At 33.7% G+C, this 22,945-nt stretch overlaps 1 protein-coding gene and 1 pseudogene across 1 annotated transcript; both read left to right on the top strand.

The window, feature by feature from the left end:
- The first annotated feature begins 10,825 nt into the window (after positions 1 to 10,825).
- Positions 10,826 to 12,657, top strand: LOC113738640 (uncharacterized). The gene is made up of 2 exons (XM_027265883.2): positions 10,826 to 11,109; positions 11,208 to 12,657. The coding sequence occupies exons 1-2, from the start codon at positions 10,950 to 10,952 to the stop codon at positions 11,750 to 11,752; spliced, it is 705 nt and encodes a 234-aa protein (XP_027121684.2). The 5' UTR covers positions 10,826 to 10,949; the 3' UTR covers positions 11,753 to 12,657.
- Positions 12,658 to 17,456: 4,799 nt separating this feature from the next.
- LOC140005461 (aldehyde dehydrogenase family 2 member C4-like) lies at positions 17,457 to 22,852 on the top strand (annotated as a pseudogene).
- The last annotated feature ends 93 nt before the right edge of the window (positions 22,853 to 22,945 follow it).

Genomic DNA, 22,945 nt, shown 5'->3' with positions numbered 1-22,945 from the left:
TTTAATGCCACAACCACTCACTTTTATCTCATTTTTTGTTTCTTATCAAGTTTACATTTCTATTTTCGATTCTCTTGACTTCCTTTGAACTCCAAACTTCTTTTTTTAAATTGCAATCTCTAAATCCCAAAACGTAAATTAAAATTTAAGTTCACAATATTTAAATTCTCATAGACGTGAATTTTGTATAATTTCAAAATATTGTGATATTTTTGGGTTGGATTTAGATATAATTGAAATTGAAATGAAATTTATATGTTTTAACTTATAATTTAAAAAATTTATTTTAAAAATCCAAGTTATTAAAAAATAGTAAAATTTTCATCATATAAAGTATTAAATTAGTCCATTACATGTCTTATTTTGTGCATATATATTTATATAAATTATTTTTTAAAAAAATTATTGAACCGAGATTGAACCAGTCCGACCAGTTAAACCTCAACCCTTTCACTTTACCGGTTCAATTAACGGTCCAGTTTTTAAAACATTGTTATAAACACGGAGCCAAATTCAAGCAGTTTCATCTAGGACCAAAGAACCAAAAATAGGTCCCCAATTCTAGACCAAGTCATTATAAATGGAATAAAAAAAACAAACAGGTTCACACTCAATTGCATATCAAATTTTACTCAAACCCAATAAAATTACTAACATAATAGACTTACAAATCATAAACATCAATCCAAAAACTCTGATACAACATGCTAGACATAAAGAGCATGATCTTTAGTATGATTTGTAAATTAAAATTAAGAAATAAATTCTAGATTGACATGCCTTGTGACATTGAAGATATTTTGGATAAGAATTCTACACTTCTTTATCACCAAGCCTTTCAATCACCAAGATTGTAAACTATAATTTTATGCTATCTAATCTTCCCTCACCTAACTCTCTGTTATGTTATTTTAGTGATGGGTAAAAATAACGTATATCAGAGTGGTGAGAGAGACCAGGAGCCCTAAAGCATTTATAGAGTCACAATCCCGCCCATAATGGGATAATGATAGATTTTAATATTCTTATCGTACTTTATTTGTTAACCATAATAACAAGATACAATTTAATAATTACTGTAATTATCAGATAAAATACCACAATAAATATCATATAATACATCCACATACAACGAATATGGAACTCCCTACTTCCTTCAATCATCTATTCTTATTAGAATTCTGTAATTAGTTATTCATATTTATTCATATAGTTATTTATCCTTCTAATTAACGGGAGTTATTTTAATAATATTATATGTGGTCATGTAAGCCACATAAATATTCTAACATGATTGTGATTAGAATTTTGATTTTGAAACTAAGTTAAAACTTTTTGTGGTATTTTGATACCAAGGGAGTGATTTGTTGTGTTATAAGTCCTTCAGCTTGGGTTCTTTTGCTATCTGAATTCTGATGATGTTACAATTCTTAACCATTGGGCTCGTGCCTGCTCATTTTGGTATCAAATGCTGTGTCCTTTTGTGGTCGGGATCCTTGGAGCTATAGATGGTCCTCTGCGATGCAACATTCACTGGGCACCATCAAGTTTAAAGGCTTAAGTGAGTGTCTGATTGCTGTAATATCATCCTAATGGGAAAAGCATAGCTCTTCCAATTTAGATGGTATTTTTACTCGTATTCTTCCTGACAATAGCACCTGTGCTGGAAAGACTCTTGAAATTCTCTCTGTTCGACTTGAAGGAAGATGATTACAATTGCTGTGGTGTTCAAGGGTCTGAACTGTTGCAGTGTCCTGCCCTCAAATTAGATGTCATTAGTCTCATAGGATTTTCGTTTTTCTTTTTCACTTGTGTTGGATTCTCACCCGCTGGAGTTGTTAAATTCCTAGGTTTTTTTTTTTTTTTTTTCACTTTTATTGAATTCTCAGTCGCTGTAGTCATTGAATTCTTAGTTTCTACTTAAAATGCCTTTGGTTGTCAATGTTTTCTGCTCTTGTTATCTCTTAGTGTGATGCAGTATTACCTAGCGGATCTATAACCCTTGCTTTTGTCCACATTCTTCTGTTTTTTGTTGCTTTATATGATCAATTGAGTGGAACTAGACAGGCATTTTTAAATACTTCACTATTTTTTTAAACATTAAACTGCTTTTGCATGTGAGAATTGCTGAAGAAGGGGGAAAAAGGGAATGATATCATCATGGGTATAATTTTACTCTAACCATGTTTTGGAAGATCACTTTTTGTCTCTTTAAGTTCAAATGCACAAACATCTAGGAAAAATATTGTCAAGAATAGTTATTGGCATTATGTTTAAAACATTACAAAGCATTACACACATGTTTTTGAAGAACTTCAGCTTTGAAGATCCTGTAATGACAGACACTCAAATTGTTCATACAATTATCAATTTTCAAGGTATCTGAAAATGAAAAACGAAAGGGTGAAGAAAAAGATGTCTAATTACTCTGGATTTTGCTTCTAACTTACTATGGAGCATTGCAGAGGTATCTGCCTTGAGCTTTTAACTCTTTCTTCTAAGCAACCAAGATTACTTTAATCAGCTTGTCAACTTGCCTCCTAGGCTGAGCATCATCACTTCAACATATTCAAATTATGTATGTCCTCCACCGGAGGAGAATATATAGGAAGAAACCAGGATGCCAGATACTACTTTATTAAAGCACAGCACCTTAAACACATATCAGGAGCCTCAAGGATTTTCCACCCTTGTCACTCCGGTTTAGAAAATCTTCCTGCTACAAACTCTGATGATCCTGGAACTGCTACTGCAACTTAAATGGTAATGTAAGTAGTGGAAAACTGCACATCTTTTGCAAAAATCAAAGCAGCTAATTAGAGAGATTGCTACTTCTAACATCTCAATATTTTTGTCTTGTACTTTTACCTATGTTTTGTTGTCGGTCTAATCTGATGCTGATAATTTTTACTCTCTGATACTATTGATTGGACACTATTACAATCCCATTCTAGTTTATGCTCTAAAATTCATACTGCTTGTGGTCATGATGGCATAAAATCATAATATACTGGAGTTGCTAGCTGTCAGTGTTAAATTTGCTGAAAGAACTGCGGTGATGCACTTTAATGGAACACGGAACTCCTATTAATTCTTTGTAACAATGTAGTCCAACGAAATATTGCTTTTCATACTAAGGTGATCTTTCAGCTTTAGCTTCTTGGATGACATGATTGTTCTGCCTGTTGGAGGCTACAATCCTCAGGTTCGAAGCCATATTTGATTGACTATATGTTTGGTTAGAAAGGGTGAGATCCAGCATCCAACAGTTTGTCATGTTGGGATGAATTCAGAAGTTTGCAAATCAGAGCTTTAGGCTCATAGTCATCATTCACCATAGCATTAACCGTAGAATTGCATCAACAACTCTGCATACAGGTCTTGGAACCAACATGCGTGCTGTGTAATGAGGAGGATGAAGCCTTTGAACATTTGTTTTTTGGTTGCAGAGTTTCACAAGGGGTGTGGCAGAAAGCACAGAACAAGTGTGCAATAAATAGGGGCAACTATGGTTGGGAAGAAGAGATTAGACGGTTGGGCATACACTGGAGAGCGAATTCCTTTGGGTTTCAACTCAGAGGACTGGTCCTTGCTGTCACAGTTTATGAACTGTGGCAGGCCAGGAATGACAGGTTGTTCCAAGCAAAGCAGGTGTCAACTTTAGGAATTATGCAAACTATCACTCATACAGTACAACATGTGGTAAACTACCTTTAGTTGTGTTGCTGATTTTAATCGATAACGTTCTTGAACAATGGAAAATTTCTTAGGTCTCTACTGTGCTTGCACCAACTTTTGTCTTGTTTCTTCTTAGCACTCCCATTTTCTGTACATGGTGAGAAAAACAGCTAAGCTTGGGTTGGGATTCTACCCGAATGGATTTGTCTGGCTATGAAGCATCTATTCATCTTTGTCACAAATTGTCCTGTTTTGCCTTGGCTGGACATCTGGAAAGCAAACCTACCCCCACAAAATGGTTCATCCTGCGTTGGCTGCCACTTTTGCTTAGAAGCATCATCCATAATTCCCTCGAAGCTATGCTTGCAGCTTATGTGGACAAGCACCAAATTTTACAGCATTTCTTCATGGATTGTCCTGCTACCATGATTTCTTAAAGCTGTTGAACATGATTTCTCACTACCATGATTTCTTCATGGATCATTCATTTTCAACTTTTGGTTTAACTAATATCAATGCTAATTTTTTTTTAATTTGCTGCATATGGGGTTGAGAGTTGAAAAAACCACCAGTGAAATTTGTAGAAAGGAAAAATAAGATGGCCTCCAAGAAAGTTGGAACGGTAAAATCCAAGATTCTGGGAATTGGAAGCTTCAGTTTGGAATCACACGGGACGACTTAGACTAATAATATAACAACAGAAAGAACCATTCTTTCAACATTTTGGTCCACAATCAATAATTTTCTCTACTAGTTTGTGGTATACAAATTTTTAATTGGAAGCAAAATTTTTCCAGTCAAATTGGTGGGATTAAAGAACCTTTGACAAATTTCTATGTAGGACCACTCAAATTGCGAGTTTGGTCTACTGACCTTGAATCCCTATTCTCTTTCACCTTTTCTTTTGCGAAAACTTTGGAAGAATAATTTGATGCCTTCCTATGACTTTGTCTTTGGTCCTGAGTTGATGATTTCTTTCTTTGCGGCATAATTTGGAGCGTCCAAAGTTGGTTTACGTCAAAAATAAAATTTTTTTTTTGATCCCATCGGTTGTCAATTTTTTGAATTTATTCTTGGAATATTCCTTTAATACATTTTCAAGTTATATTTTGATTCTTTCAACTACTTCTCCGTTTCATATACATAGCGTCTCAAAAAAGAAAGTGTCATTTTTTGAAAATCTTTCTCTAAAAAATGAAGACAAAAGGTGGATTGCGTTAAAAGTTACCATCTGGTTAACATGCAAAGTCAAAAGAAATGCCAATAATGTATAACATTTTAGAGAATCGCTTTATGTGCCTAGCAATTGGGGCGGAAAGGGTGTGGGAAGGGTTCGAGGGGTGGGAGGGTAAAATTAAAATAATAATAATAATAAAAAACTGGCTCGACCAAATGAGATTGGATTGATTCTTCTTTGTAGACTCAGTAGTATTTCTATATTCTCTTACCTAAAGTTCGAATTTTTTGAAGTTCTTCCTTTCTGTTCACTTAATGTTTATAATGAACTTGAAGGAAACTAGAGAATGTGTAAAATGAAAAAAAAACATTTTTATTGATATTCACATACTTTTACTGATAGATGATGATTCTGTTCTCTAACGAGCTGACAAAAATGTTGGTCGGGCCGGCCAAAAAATTATGGGTTATATGGTGCAATGTTGAAGATGATGATGATTCGGGAGTGAAATTGGATCAAATGATTGATTCCATGTGAAAATTAATATATATATATATATATATATATATATATATATATATTTATGCATAGCACAAATTTTGTCTCCAAGCCAACAGCTGATAGTATAAAATTTGACTTTAAATTAAGTAAGCAACTAACTAAGTGAGTCGTGCTCAATAGCACTGTTCTAAGAAACTATTTCAGGTGGTTGAAATGTTTTCCCAAAATTAAACGAGCCTTCTTCTTGTTATGAACGAGAAAGATCAGAACTAGCAAATATTACGTAAATCTAGCGGAAAGTGAAAAAGAAGTAGTAGAAGAAGAAAGATGGCAGGAAGGTCTCTACTATCAGCTTTTTTGGCGTACTTTCTAAAATGGAAATAACTGCAATTTATAGGTATCAGAAAGTATACGTTGGAGAGGATAAGAGATAATATCTGATAACATAAAAGAAACGTACCTAATTTCGATGTTAATGTGTTATTTTCACCATTCATCATTTGAACCTTGCTAAAATATCACATAAAATCTCCATTGGGGAATAAATTGGAATTATTAATGGGAGAAAATTGTTTACTAAAGCCTTACATAACAGTAAATGGTTGTGGTTAGCACTTAAACAATTTTGGAACTTATATTCAGAAATTGTTAATCCGTCAAGATGAGGTTGCATCAAATAGAAGACCCTAAAGCAACCAATCAAAAATAACATTCTAATGTATATGAATTATACCTTAAAGCAAATCCACCAAGTCTGAGATGTAAATCAAGCCTAGTTGCAGTAGTTTAACTTACTGAGGAATAGAAGATAAACACAAGATTTTTTTTTTTTTTAAAAAATTTTGATAGTAAAGAGTTCATCCTAATCTTTTAGCTGTCACGACAAAGCATCATTGCATGATTGCAAATTAAACTATTCAATACCATATCTTTTTTCAGCTATTACAATTTTGGGAGGGGTTGGCGATGATTGAAAGCCATGTGCTAAGACAAAATAAAAAATTATGTGTTCAACTAATCTTAACCCTAGCCTCCTTTTAAGACGATAAACTTAGGCCCTATTTGATAAACCGATTCAGTATTTGAATTTAATGAATTCAGATTTTAACATATTTAGACATGTTTGATAATCAAAACTAGAACATCTGAATTCATTAAGCGGTACTGAATTTTCTAAGCAAAATTTGCTCCAAAAAATGAGTGATAAGTTATTCACTTATCACTTAATATGATATAAACTCAAATGTATCATATTTAATATTTAACAATTCACTAATTTAATGGATTCATATTTTAGATTTCAAACTTTAGATTTCAATTTTCAAATTTTAATTTTATCAAACGCATCCTTAGCCTACTTAAGATGGACGATCGTCTAACTAGTCAATTAGGATCACTTTTGAGGTGCTCTCGTTGCAAATGTCAAGAGTTCAAATCCTAGTATAGGTCTATATTTTTTGTTTGAATAGGATGGGATTTAAAAAACGGAGAGAGAGGAAAGGAATGTAAATGCATAATCTTTTCATTCTGAGACCTTAATTTTAGTTACTAGGCTCGGATGATTGTTCTCATCATTTACGTAGGTTTCTTTGTAACATTGATGAGGTATGATTTATTTGTATTCTTTCAAATGCATTTTTTGAACTCTTGTACTCGTGACAAAAAAAAGAAAAGAAAGATACATGATCAATTATCAAATCTCTTGAATTAATGGCCTTCATTATAAAAGGGTGTACACCTGCGATGATTAGAGAGGGCTCTAGAAATTCAACACCTGTAAAACCAAGTTTGGGATTCCACGTGTTTATGTCGGCATGATACACTATTACTATCATAATTAGATACCTGCTGACAATTAAATGAAGAAACCACCTGGTTGGAATTTGGAAATGGAAAGAGCATCGCAGCCATTATTCTATTTAGGTTCACTCTCTTTTCTTCAAGAGTACGGGATTTGATTCTCAGACCGAAAGCCACGATTGGAGATAGGATTCTCCCTAGTTAAATTCTGAACTAGTTCGTTCATTATTTACAAAGAATAATGAAACTTTCTAAATGCCAAAAGAATCTGTTAAGGGAAGTCTTTTTGCTTCTTTTTTCTTTCTTTCTTTTTTTTTTGTATTAAAAAAAAAAAAGCAGATTGACTTCACAACTTTTTGGATTTGGTTTGAGTGATCCTTTTGGGCAATTTCGGAAATGAAAGGGGGACATACCACAAAAGGTAGAAATGACTTATTCACAATTTTCATTGTTTTGTTTTTTCTGAAATTGCATCCATAGATTGATCAGTATGGCCTTTTATACCATGTTCGTGATTTCAAAAGAATGTATATTTGTTGAAATGCAATTTCCTATGGCATGATTTCATTCCAATTGAATGTGCTTATCTCCTTCATTTAAAAGTCCTCAAATAACTGATGCCAAATGTTTATAATCTCTTCAACTAATTTGTTTTCTCATTGCTAATTTTTCTTTTCATCATATAATTTGCAATACTGTAGTCGTTGTATAGCTCAATATGCCTTTCTGCATTTCGATTTGCAAAATCTGGAAGGCAATTTATGTCCTTGTGGTTCTTTAATGAGACACAGGCTGATCAAAGTCTATCAATCTAATTTTCACGGATAGACTTATCTAGCATCCATGGAAATGTATTTAGTACTAATGTAGGAGTTGTTTGGTAAAAATTCATCAACCACAATCACTATAAGTATGATTAATTAGTTAATTTTTTTTTTTTTTTGTCAATCAGCAATACGTAGCCTACTCCTACTATAACTTACTTTAGGAGGAAATCGACGGAAACTTTATCACCGTAGGACAAGACAGATGCACTATACACCTGTATAGATTTGGAGAAATCACATGCTAGTAGCAAAATGATGAGACATAAAGTTTGAATCATTGACCTCCTATCCCATAAAGATTTGAATCTTTTCTGGTGTCTTGTTGTTGCTCTCCAATGAGGCCAAAGCCAAAATATGACCAGACTTGGTAATGGTAATCTGACCCCAAAACATGTCAAAAGAATTCAGCCACTGGAAATATAGAATATTCAGGTTTAAGCAATAAACGTTGTACAGATACAAAATTCAGGTCCATATAGGCCTTATCTGCCGAATGCTGCCGACTCAAAAAGAATCAAATTAGCAAGTGGATATTAGTTCAGCCACTGTGAAAGTATAAATTGACCACTTTAGATGTATAGAAGATCATCACTATGTATGACTGTGTTTGGATTGCATTTGAAAAATTATTACGTTTTCTTCCGTGAACATATTTTTTAATCACCTTTTTATCTCATATATATCAAATTGTTATAGTAATTTTTCTACAAAAAGTCCAGAAAATACAATCCAAACAAAGATTTCTGACTAAGTTGCTAACCTATATGCCAAATGTGTCTTTCATGCAAAAATTGGCTTTGCCTGAGTATTATAGTATCATTTATTCATTCTTTGATTGCATGACCTACTCAAAAAAATTTTTTTTTACCTCCCACCTTTTCCCGTACTTTCTCGACCCAAATTGTCAAGTCTAAGATTCGAACTTATTATTGTGCATACTCTTTCACCCCGCCCCATATCCAAATTAAGCACGAGTGAGCATGTTATGCCTATTATTTGGAAAAATTTTATTCACTCTAACACCTTCTCGGAATGTGATATGTGTGAAATATATTAAAGATACTTGAAAAAACTGTTATGGTGACTCTTGTTGAATAACTATTACAAATTTGGAAGTTGCTACGCTTTTTATCCTATCCTGTGCTCTTATGACTCATGACACACGGCTTTTCCTATGTAAACGTGATATTGGGTAATCCCCTTTGTTTAAAGATGACGTTCCTACTTATCTTCCTATATAAATATTTTTGTTTCCCCTCATCTGATGTAAATTGAGCAAATCAGAGAAAGAAGAGAAATTCCACAAGACAATTGGCTCCTAAGTAACAATACAGCCAAAAAATAGTAACCAACCACCAGTGGGCCCTCACTGGCACTCAAAAGTCAAAATAATAAAAAAGGAAAGTTCTTTTTCCCAGAAAACAAAACTAAAAACAAAAAAAAAGGTTTCAGTTGAGTGGGCCCTCTAGACAAAGCAGGCGACCAGAAAAACTGGTGCCGTTAACTTGCGTGTCGAAAGCAGACCGGCTCGGATAGCCGACCCTTTACTTAATTAGCTAAGGCCTGAAGCCCAGAGCCACCGGCTGCCGCTATTTCATACCAGCATTTGGGGGCAAAGCGAATCCCAAAGGGCCAAACAAAAACCCGAATGCCCAATGCCACCATTCCTCGCCACTTGGAAGAAGGGCTCCACCTCATCACTGCCACTAATCCCACCTCTAATGGACCACTGCTCCCTTTCTACATTGAAATTCTCAAACCTGAGCAAAGGCAAAACCATGAAATATATTTATTATTCTGTTATAGCGAATATCCGCATAATATATTTCCTCAACTACTACTACTACTACTACAATGCTTCGAATCTCCTGTCCGGAATCACTCGTTATCTCGTCTGTCCCCTTTTTTTTATATAGTTATTTATGTGTATTGATGTATCACATGTAGTAGCTATATAAACAAACTCAAGCAAATTTATGATGAATTCGAATGAACACGCGTGGCAACTATATAAATATGAGATCAATGAGAGAAAAGGTAATTTCGGAACAGAAAATTCTAAATGTTACTGCACGTCTACATTTCCTTATTTGTCCTAAAATAAGGAAACGCACTACTATAAGCTAAAAAGAGAGTTGTTGAACGAAACTTTCTTTCTTGAGGAGAAAAAAATGTTATGTTAATTGTGAAATTATGGGCATACTACAAACATGTAAATAAAAATTTTTTAAATGTTTTCTATAACTAATTAATGAACTTAAGAAATTGTTTAAAGTTTTTTTTTTTATTTTTCATGTACACTTTATTAACCCTACTATTCAAAGAAGTCTTAAAAGAACGAACAAATAACTTAATAGAAGAAGGTACTGTAAATAATTAACCTTTATATTGTTATTTAAAATATCAAATATAAGAAGCAAAATATGTAATTACTTCCCTTTTTTTGATATGGAGAAGCAAATTATTATGAAATTTAGATCCTTATTGTCGAAAATGTAAACAAATACTCAACAAAACACGCAAGCATAACATTTTTTTTCTCTATCTCTCTCCCTTTTTCTTTTTTTTTATTTTTTATTTTTTGCTGTTTTGAAACACGCAATCATAACTCTTTAAACAAACTTGTCTAGATTTTTTTCAAATAAAAAGCTCAAAAAGGAACAATAATTCAAAAATTAAAGCACTTACTCAATTTCAAACATCTTATTTTGGTAAAACTTTAAAACCTCAAAACAATGCAACCCCCATTTTCGACCGACCCATACAACTTTTCCGTGTTGAATTCAACACCTGAAATTCCAATTCTAGCCTTCCTCCCTCCCATAAATAATCCCTCAGTCATCTCCGTTGTTTCTTGAAGGTGCCACTCAACTCCTTCAGAGCATCTTCTCTTTCTTTCCCTACAATTTCCTCAGCTCCCATTCTCTCTCTAAAATTTCATTATTCAACTCCAATTCAACCGAATAATGACTAGAAGCTTGACTTCAAGCCCTAATTCCAGGAAAACCGTCAAATTCCTTTATAGTTACAACGGTCAAATCCTTCCTCGCCCGTCCGACGGCGTCCTTCGTTACGTCGGCGGCCACACTCGTATTCTCTCCGTCGATCGCTCTATCTCCTTTTCAGGTACATTTTTTTTTTCAGATTCATCTAGTTTTGGTTGCTAATTTATGAATTTTTTGGTTGTAAAGCTGATTTTTTTTATAATGATTTCTAATTTTCAGAATTGCTGGTGAAATTTGGAGAATTAACTGGAACTTCGGTGAATTTAAAGTGTAAGTTACCGAGTGAAGATTTAGATGTTTTGATTTCGATTAAATCCGATGAAGAGCTCAGGAATGTCATCGATGAGTACGACCGCGCTTCGGAGTTCAGTCACCTGGAGTTGAAGATTAGAGCTATATTATCACCAGTTCAATCAGTGAAAAAGCTCTCTTCACCTTCTTCGCCGACGCGGTTTCAGCCTTTGAGAATGGCTGCTCCGGCGATCTATACTCCGTCTCCGCCGTCAACTCCGCTGTCGTTTAACTGTTCTCCCACTCAATCGAGGCTTCAGCCGACGAAAATGGCTCCGGGGAGTTGTCATCAGTCTCCGCAGCGTGCGGGGGCGTACAGGTGTTGCTCGCCGCCGCCTCCGCCGCAGGCCGTTGGCTATGCTGCTGGTATAAGGAAAGACGGCCGGAGGAATCAATGCTGTCGCCATGGAAGTCCTAGGCAGCAATATTTTATTCCTTATTCAAATATATACTTACTGCCGATAAAACCGTAGAAAATAAAGTAATACAGAAAATAGAAAGGGGGGAAAAAAGAAAAGAAAAAGGAGAACATTCAAAAATCGAGTTTGAGAAAAATACAAGAGTATATAGATACAGCGACTTATACATACGTATATACAGGTGCAAAATAGTTAGAAATTGCCTTTTTTTTTTTTGGGCTTCTGGATTCTGGAATGGAAGTTTGACGAGAATTGGATTTTTTTATTTCAACATTTCTTTTTTTTTTTTGGGTGTGTCTTTTGTATACACTATATTCAATATTTGATGATTTTTTTTTTCCTCTTTGGGTGCCGACGTTTGAGATGGGCTTCAGTTAAAAAAAGTGTGATCTATCCAATTCTCTGTTTCTGATGTGGGAAAACAAATAAGGCCGTTAAGATGAGCTCAGGCGCCGTTTTCACGTCGGATTCAATTGCGGTCATTTTCGTTGTCTTTATGCGAGATCCGTGTCGTGAGGTGGCCGTCACGGGAACGTGAACTGCCCCTGCTTAGTTTGGCGTCCGTGACCGGTCGCCCGTGGGCAGCGGGCAATATTATATTTTTTCAAAAATGAGAAAATATGGAGTAGTTATCTTTAATTTTTTAATTTCTATTTATTATTAGTAAATTGAGGTATTAATAAATGGTATTTTGGTTTTGTTTTCGCAGGTCAACAAAGGCAGATGTATTGGACATTTGGACCCGTTGAATGGAAAGTTTATGCCGTATGCCATTATGCTTTCATCAAGAGTCGGAGGACCATTCCTAAAGCAAAACACCTCCTTAGCGAACAAATTTGGAGGAAAGAAAAATGTTTGCTATAACTCTTGATTAGTGCTGTGCCTGTGCTACGGAAAAGTTGTGAATCTAGAAGAATTAAACATTAAAATTTAATAATGTTACACAATTTATACCTAAACGGCTAAACCAAGCTCACAGTCACAGGGCAAGAGCCTTATTAAAGGCAATCAAGTGGTTTTGTCTGAATATGAAATTTGATTTTCAAATCGATAATAATATGGGGTAATGAATTACAAGATTAACGTATGAATATAAGAACAATAAATGTGAATGGAAGCATGCTTTTTGAGGTTTGGGTACTAAAATCATGTCTTTTCACATGATAGCGTGACCAGATAACATCATCGCAAGTTGGGATAAGCCGGCCAAGTTGGCCAACATGCTTTCCAGGAGGGCACCTGGAAATAAAATAACAAGACTTGAGGAATGCCTTGCTTATCAATTCAACGGGGCACACGTTTGTAACACGGTCAAATGGCTTGTTGGTCCTTTGATTAAATGACTTAGCATGCAGAAAGATGGGAACTTGAAAATTGCAGGACTAATCGGTGACATGTTGCTTAAGAATATTAATGATAGTGGATGATGATTCATCACAAGGGAATTTTGGGCTCTGGCGAATATACTGGGAATATTTCATTTTGGTCGGACAATGAACCTAAGTTGCAACTTCTAGTTCACTTTGAATATTTGGTTCATTGCGTGTACGATTGACCAATGAGTTTCCAAGCAAGTCGACAGGTTTAAGTGCCAATGGGCCCTATGTTTTCAGAACCGGACCGGATAGCGACTCGGCCGAGGTCAGGGGTCAGGGGTCAATGGGTTCGACCGGGGGTCGATAGGGGTCGAACCGGATGACGTCATAAATAAAAATTATTTAAAAATTAAAATATTATATATATAATATCTAATAATATATTGATATTAATAAAGGCATATTCATATATATTTGATGTTTCAAATATATTTAACAAGAAAATACAAAGAAATTAGAACAATCAAGTAGCAATTTATATTATTTAATAAATATTAACAAGTTTAGAATTAAAATTATGAATTTAATTGAAAAATAACATCAAATTTTAGGACAATATTTATAAAGTATCAAATATTTGAGCTATATCAATAAGTTTTAACAATTTAGGGGGTCAAAACATAATATTAAAAAGTTTGAATTTTTTAAAAAAAAAATTACTGTTGAACCGGAAAAACCGGTTTTTTCCCGGTCAAACCCGGTCAAACCCGGTTTTTGACCGGCTTTGACCGGATTTTAAATTTCCGGTTGTCTAATGTGACTCGGACCGGCTACCTGGCCGGTTTCCGGTTCGACCGGTTCGACCGGCCGGTCCGGTCCGAGTCTGAAAACAGAGAATGGGCCAAGACAAATGGGTTTTTCGGCGCTATTACCCAGTACCAAATTCAGTGTTTAGTCGAATCAAATCAAACCAATTTTTTAAACAGAAAACTTAGTATAAATATAAAGTTGGTACTAAATTTTACTGAAAAGTGACATCGAGAATCTCATGTGGAATTCAGAACTGGATTAGTATTAAATAATTACACGGAAATTTTGCGATGAAGAGAGATACAAAATTAGAAGCATCCATTTGCATTGCATTACCATCTGTATGATGTAAAATGTGTTGAAGATGCAACGTATATAGCCAACCACAAGTAGCCGTATACGTGTATGCTATAATGGCATAAGATATTAAGCTCAAGAGACTTTCCTTTTTATGTTTTGCCCTTAGAGGAGTTATTCTTCTCGTCAATAGCGGAATTTTGTAAATATTTCGGTGAAAATACAAGTGTATTAGAGCTACTTTAGTTCTATAACTAGTATGGAACAATAATAATGCATGATGACAATAGCATCATACATAACTAATAATAAAACGCGAGAACGTAAAGAATCCTATGATGCTCATTGCTACATAATTGTCTTGAATTTCTGTTTTTTCACTCATATTACTCATTACGCGTTAAATTACTTTATATATATATATATATATATATATATATATATATATATATAGAAAACTTTCTGTTTGTGCTTGTAGTAATCATTTTTGTTTATTCAAAATTGTTATCATATTACTCATTGCTACATAATTGTCTTGAATTTCTGTTTTTTCACTCATATTACTCATTACGCGTTAAATTACTTTATATATATATATATATATATATATATATATATATATATATATATATATATATATAGAAAACTTTCTGTTTGTGCTTGTAGTAATCATTTTTGTTTATTCAAAATTGTTATCATTTTACTCATTGCTACATAATTGTCTTGAATTTCCACCAATTCAAAATTTCTACAATTCAATACCTTAAAATGTATATATATTTTTTGGTTAGTCGACACATTGATAAATTAGTAGACTGAGAATACAATACAGACCACTACTTAGGCACCATTTGGAACGAAGTAAAAGGAAGGAAAGGAAAGAAGGGAACTCTAGTGAAAAAGAAAGGAGCAGAGAATAGAGGAAAATAGATTTCATCTATCTTGTTTAGATTAAATGTGAAAGAAAAATAAAGGAAATATAAAAAAATACGGTTTGTATGAGCTAGCACTTGTTAAGACATATTTTTGGTGTTATATTCTTGAAAATATAAGATTAATTAGAGAAAGTAAATAAGTACAAGGGAGAGTAGGTAAGATTAAATAGAAAAAGTATATAAATGAAAGAGAGTATAATAATTATTAGTATGTGTGTGTATATATGGTAGGTTAGATGAATACTAAGTGTGTTAATAGGTGCCCTAGCCCTAAGGGCATCTGTCAGAAAAACTCTTAAAAATATTATTTGAATTAGGGAAGGAAAAAAAATAAATTATAATGTGTTAGTTACGTTTTTATTTATAATAATTTTAAAAGCTTAATTTAAACACATAATAGTTTTTTTAGGAAATTTTAAAAGTTTCATTTATCTTGATTTCCTTAGATTAGCTGTTACTTCTCGTCCTAACCACTCTTTTTTCTTTATCTTTTAAAGGTAAGGAAAGATATTGAATTAAGCACCTAATATGCTAATTCACTAAAATGATTCTACATAAAGTAACTGCCCTCGAATCCTCAATCAGAATAAATTTTATTAGGCGAACCTAACCTCCATTTTATTGAAGGAAATAGAATAACGTTCACAACGAGTTATTCTTTGTAGGATTCTCACAAAAAGAAAGAATGAAGAGAAAGGATGGCTGCCGAACTTCTACTTTCGTGTCAGATTAACAAATCCTCAATGGAGGGTACCAACTTGGGGTACTTAATGAGAAGATGGCACTTCAAACTTTGGTGCGAAAAGACTAGTGTACTTATAACCAACGAAATTGGGCTATTTATTAAGAAGCAAATGCAAATTGCTGGCACTTAAAATTTTGATGCGAAATTGCTATACTTTCCTCACATTCAAACCAACTAATAATCAACAAATTTGAGTGTATTTATTAAGAAGAGGATGCAAATTGTTGGCACATCCAATTTTGGTGCAAAATGAATTTACTATCCTCCACACAAATTTTAAATAATGTCTCAAACCAAAAAAAAAGAAAAAGGAGAGCTTGAGATTCCAATAGAATACTAGGCTTTAAGTTTTATGATGGTGTGGAGATTATATTAAAGAAAATGTAAGAAAAAAAACTTTTTTGAAAAATCTAAAATTATAAAATCGTGATTTTCTTTCCCTCCATTTCTATGCACTTTTGAAAAGTATTTTAACACAAAATAAGTATAACTAACCCCTCTCTCTCTTTTCCTTCCTCAAAAATCTATCCAAACGCAAACAACCGTATCCCTTCGTTTCTTTTCCTTTGCTTTCCTTTCCTTCCTTTTCCTTCAAAACAAACAATCCTAGTATCTCTCGTTCTTGGGACTTTCCCTTCCTTCCACATATGGCATCCTCGTGTTCTTAGAATTTAGGAATTGGATTGCACTCAGATCAACATTCAGCTTCCGCTCCACCCCTGATCGAAATCCGCAATTTAGGAAATGATTGCGCTTAGAATTTAGGAAGAGACCACGTTTTGAAATTCCTTCTGTCATGCATGGTCCATAGTTAACTACTAGATTGATATAACTATGCATGGTCCATATAACTTCTTCTTTTGCTCTGGATTAATGTTTTTTTCCTACACTTTTTTGTTTCCAGTGGAATGTCGTTGAAACTATGCATCCTTATATTGGAAGATAGGTAGGTGAATATTTGTGAGGGAATCTTCCAAAGAACTAGGAATATATGAGGCATTAGCTTCATTATACTACTTATTCCATGCTTATCCAGCATCAGAATATTACAACTGTTTCTTGTTTATTAAATTACATACAAGAAAAGATAGATACGTAGAACTTAGAACTTGCAGTGCACAGCCGGCTTTGATCGACTTTTTATTAAAAGCCTCAACTGCTGGCTGCCAAAATGTTATCTAGTTTTTAGCTCTTTTTAATCATGAGTTTGACACCTTTCCTTCCCAATTCTCATAGCTATTGGGGCATACAAGTGTGGTGCAATAATAATTCCTAAGTATATATCATAAGGGAGTGAAGATTTACGAACCAAGAACATAGATCCCAAAGAGAATCTTTTTACCTAGTAGACAATAGCAGTTGAACATCTTGTACTATCAATTTCTACAATATGGCCTCAGAAGTTTATCCACTTCGGTTCGAAATAGTTTAATTGGGATAGTACAATTATCAGGTGGGACGTAATTTTATTGGATTATTAGGCAGGTCTAGCGCTAGAAAACAAGGAGCTATAGTCACGTAATAACATCAAGAAAATTCTCCTATGAGGTATATACATCTGTAAATTATAGGCTATTTCTTCCACAGAAAGGAGAACATAGGAAACAGAGTTAACTAGAAGGGAGGGGTTTAGAAATTGAGACTTACAAATAGGGATGACTGTCCAGAGTAATGGAAACGAAAGCTTGGAGTCTCAGCATGTTAAGGTTCCTACAATAAAGTTCACCAAGATGTTCATTAATGGAGAGTTCGTTGATTCTGTTTCAGATTCCTACTTAATTGTTCTCTTCCTTCTTTCTTTATGTTCTCCAACATTCTTGGATTCAATATGAATGGAGCAAGAAGGCGTGAAAGTACTGGATCTACTGCAGAAACCGAAAGGAAAATTACTCAGTTAAACTCAATCTTACCTTTGAACAATTCTACTGTTACTACTTGGTCTTGGGATGATATGATTGACTGGAAAATGCTTAGGCAGTCTTAGTGTCCGGGCTACTTGGTATACTTTTTAGGGTTAATAACACTATATCCCCGAACTACAGGAGTAGTCGCATTTTGCCCCCTACTCTAGTAAATGTTAGGCCTCAAAACAAGTGAAAATTTTGCTTCCAACTTTGCCTTAAGTATTGTTCACACTTTTCCCCATTCAGCCAAAAAATGTATACATTGCTCTAATAATTAGCAACTCTATATATTATATACTGAACTGATAAGAAAGTAATAAAAGTATAATACTTAAAATTTAAAACTAACATACTTTACATCAAAATATTATTGATTAAAAATTCCATATATATATATGTATATATTTATGTATATGTATATGTATATGTATATAGTTCTTTAAAATAAGCTTTCTATATAATCACTTTACTGTCAACATTTCCTTACAATGTATTTTTGTAAGTTTTCTTTCAAGATAGAATTAGAAACTTCCATAGTAAAAAATGTACTATAAACACTCTCATATGCCATAATATCTTTTGAAATTTGTAAAATTAACTTTTAAATCTTTAACCTCAAAATTTTAAAAATAAGTTAGGTAAAATTTCAATAAATTTGATATCAGCAAAATACATATACCTTTGCAGCAAATATTGTAATTTAAAAGCACATTTATATCTTTTAAATTAATCAAGTAAAAGCACAAAGTTGTTATTTTTCATGTTTAAACTTATATTGGACATTATCTTTTGATGCTTATATTTGACAAGCGCTTTTAAAATTTTTGTTGATAATAATTTGTCAACGTCAAATTTATTAAATTCTTACATAACTCATTTTTTAATTCTTTGAGGTTAAAGATTTTAAGTTAATCTTAAATATTTCAAAAGATATTTTGGCATATGAAAGCATTTAGAGCACATTTTTAACTATAAATGTTTTTAATTCTATCTGTAAAAAACTTACAAACTTATTATTATTTTTTTTTAGTGTAAGCAGAATGACTTGAACCTGAGACCTCTTGCTTACACTCCCTCCTCCCATACCACCCAACCCATCCCTTCCCCCCCCCCCAGAAAAAAAAAAAAAAGCTTACAAACTTACATTGTAAAGAAATGTTATAGAAAGTTTATTTTGAAGAACTATATATATATATATATATATATATATATGATAATTTTCATCAATAATGTTTTGGCATAAAGTATGTTAGTTTTGAATATTAATATTATATTATAACTTTCTTATTGGTTCAAGATATTATATAAATAGTTGCTAATTATTAAAGCAAAGTGTACGCTTTTATTTTTGGGCTCAAGGGAGGATCAAAGTGTGAATAATACTAAGGGCAAAGTTGAAATTAAATGTTTCACGCGTTTTGAGAGTCTAACAATTACTAGGGTTGGGGGGGACAAAGTGTATTTTTTTTTTTTTTATTCAAGGGGCAAAGTGCGACTATGCCTATAGTTCAGGTGGACAAAGTGTCATTAACCCTATTTTTTTTTTATTTCTTGTCGAATATTTACAAGTATGAAAATTAATCACCCTAACTTACTTGAGTGATACAGGGATATTGATGTTGATATTCAATTTAATCTGAAAGATTCTTGAATAGGCTTTCTTACTAAGGTATAATTGGTTACACTAAATTGTACTACTGTGTTTTTTTGGAAAAATTTTGAAAAATTTTCATGTATAGGAAGGACATTCGAGATAATAGATCCAAGAAGTGGAGAGGCAATTGCAAAAATTGCTCGGGCAAGGAGGATGTTGATTCGGCTGTCAAAGCTGCCCGAGAAGCTTTTGATCACGGCCCGCGGCCTCGTTTTCATGGCAGCGTATGATTCTTGTCTTCTTATTTCCCTCCTATAGTCTTACGTGCTTAAAGCGTCATTGTTGTTTTGGTCCAATTAAGTGGTTTGTCTTATAGACCAAATCCAGGGAAACCAAGTAGCCAAGTCCTTGTTAGCAATCCAAACCTTATCACATTTGTCATTTTTCTTGTGTCAAAACTTGTCTCATATGCATATTTTATGTAACCCGCCATAAATTAAATTCAAGCGTCAAAGTGATGAAAATCGTTCTCCAAATGAGAGTCACCGGAATGCCAAGAGTATTCCTAGGTCAAGATGAAAATAATTTATTAAGAATAGAAGATCATATATATAGTTTTTGAAATCATAAAAAATTAGATAAGCATGAACATTCTAAAAGTTCAACTCAATTAGTCAGGACATCAATTAGATAAGCATGAAATTTTTTGTTCTACTCTATCAACCTCTTTTTTTTTTTTTTTTTTTTTCTTGCAAGTCGTGGAGTCTCGATTTGTTTTTTATAAAAGAGAATTATACTATAATGGGTTAAAGTATAATTCATCCTAGATTTATATATTTTGACCATTGTAGTCATTTTATCTTTTAACTAGGGTGGTATTGACATTTTAACTGATTTTTTTTATGGAGGATGATTTTGTCGCTTTGATAGATTAGTGTAAAGTATGAGGGAGTATTTTGTTTTTTTTTTTTTAATGTAACCCGAGACCTCTCACTTAATTACACTCCCATCCGAGAGTTGCATATAGAATTTGTACTTCTTCTTAATTACCTACTAATTTATTATCTAGAGTTAAAAGCTTGTTTGACATTTTTTCTTCTTGGCAGGGTGAAATATGCGTGGCTGGCTCTCGCGTTTTTGTCCAACATGGGATTTATGATGAATTTCTACTTAAGTTGAAGGAGAAGGCCAAAAACTGGGTTTCGACCCAAATTCTCGTCAAGGCTCCCAAGTATAATGATGAACAAATTACTGAAAGTTACTACACTAAATTTTATTGTACAATAATTAGTACAATTAACTTAATTTGCTCAACAATGCAGGTCGACAAGATGCAGTATGAGAAAATCCTTTCATATATTGAGCGGGGCAAGAAGGAAGGTGCCACATTATTTTACGGTGGCAAGCCCTTGGATAGAAAATGCTACTACTATAGGACGCTAATTTAGCATTAATTTTGTTATAATTCCCCTTTTTTTTTTTATAGGATTGGATATTGCATTAATGGACATATTTTGTTTAAATTTTATGTTTAGGGGATGTTTAGCCAATTGGAGAAGGAAAGTGCAGAAAATAGCAGATTTTAGAAGATTTTCCTCTAATTAGGTGTGGACGCGTGAGAAGACATCAATCAAGTCCGAAGTGCACGGGGTTCTATGCAGGGCAGTGTCCTAATCCAAGTGGGAGTCGTCTTCATAGCTGGAAGAAGATATTATCTGTCAAGTTTCTAATTAGTAATTGGGTTGGTTTAGGAAACTTTTAAGAGTTTGAGTACCTATCTTTTAGGAAATTAGTTTTCCTATAGAGGAGACCTTTTTGGAGTCAATTGTGACGGATTGTGAGGAGGGAATTAAGTTGGCCTCTCGCTCTCCACAATTCGGCCTCGGGTACTTTTCTTTTGGTGGCTTTTTGGCAATGGATTTTCCTCTCAAGTTAATTACATTGTTCAACACTATGAATTGTAGCTAAATTACTCCTTCTAGTCAAGGGATAACGGATGACTCGATTCAACTACTACCGTGAGATCAAAATAATTTTCAGCTTCTCTTTTATTTATTAGTATTCGTGCATTTTTGGATTATATTGCTTATAGCTGTTGAGTTGTTTAAATATCAAGGGCCCGATATTTAGATTAATTTGACAGTCAATTGCTATTTAGCCATTTAAATCCGTAATTGTTTATCTGCACTAATAGAGTGGCAACTGGCATGATTAAGTTCATGTTAGGAAAATATACGGGCTAATCTAAACAAATCCTGATAGTACATTTGTTGATTAGAACAGGGCTTTTCTAATTTCTAATGCAGTTAGGGAATTAAATTCTAAGGCCGTGCCTAGGGTTGTTCCTTAATTCGGGAAATAGACAGCGGGCGTACCCTGGCTATCGAGACAGTAAGGAAGGGTTGATCGCTGACGCATGTTAATGGTTATAACATGTTTATTAATAAATACTTGAATTTATCTTTGCATTAGTGATCGGTGGTGCGAACCTTGTCTGATGTTTCTCCCTTGGCTAGAGCCTTGTTATTCATTAATTAATCTTGTTTCATTTATTGTTGGTTAATTTATTTAAATTTAATAATTTTCTCTTTAATTCATAAAAACAAAATCCCCCATTAATCTTGATTCTTAAAGAAGTAAATTCTCCCCCAGTCCCTGAGGAGACAATCCTACTTGTCGCTACTGCAAATCATTATTTCTCTTGGACAATTCTGGTATATCGGATTCAGCAAACTTTTCGGAACCAGGGTGGATTTAGTAACCCATTGCATATCCAAAATTCCTGCTCCAGTACTAGAGTTGACACCAATTGCTTTTATTGGCAACTAGGATTCTTATTATTATTGCACAGGTTCGACACCTGTCATACTCCATTGAGCCCACCATATTCATTGATGTCAAAGTAAATGCTTTAAATCAACAATGATCTATTTATGGTTACGAAGCCTTTTGGCTTTGTGTTGAACCTTATAAATGAAACATAATCAAAATTTTTTCCCCTTCATGCAGGATGATATGACTATTGCCCAGGAAGAAATCTTTGGGCCTGTTATGTCACTGTTCAAATTCAAGTAAGGCATTTGAAGTATTATCTGAATTCCACCTTGGGAATTAACGATGGATTCTCAAAGATTAATTTCTGGAAAATGACTGTATAACCAAATAATGTAGATGAACCTCACTTAAAATTGCTCGGTGGACAAACCATTTCTGCCTTTCTATTTCTTTTCTATTAGTATTAACAAAAAAATGAACGCGGTGATCATAGTTTTGTATCATGTACGTGCACAGGAATGTTGAGGAGGCCATCAAGAGAGCCAATGGGACGAAATATGGACTAGCAGCGGGCATTATGACTAATGACTTGAATATCGCAAACAGGGTTTTAAGGTCAATCAGGGCTGGTGCTATTTGGATAAATTGTTACTCTGCCTTTGACGGAGACTGCCCTTATGGAGGGTATAAAATGAGTGGTTTTGGGATGGATACCCTCAAGAAGTATCTTCAAGTCAAGTCCATTACTACCCCAATTCACAATTCACCTTGGCTCTAGGCAATTCTTCATGGCATCAGGGCAACTGACAAATTTCTTTTCACTCTTTTTAACGTTTTCTTGTGAACATGGTTTTCTATCATTTTGAGAGTA

Source organism: Coffea arabica, chromosome 4e, assembly GCF_036785885.1.
Source record: "Coffea arabica cultivar ET-39 chromosome 4e, Coffea Arabica ET-39 HiFi, whole genome shotgun sequence".
In the NCBI taxonomy this organism is placed as follows: Eukaryota; Viridiplantae; Streptophyta; class Magnoliopsida; order Gentianales; family Rubiaceae; genus Coffea; species Coffea arabica.
Note: the sequence above shows the minus strand (reverse complement) of the source record. Positions and strands in the feature narration are given on the sequence as shown.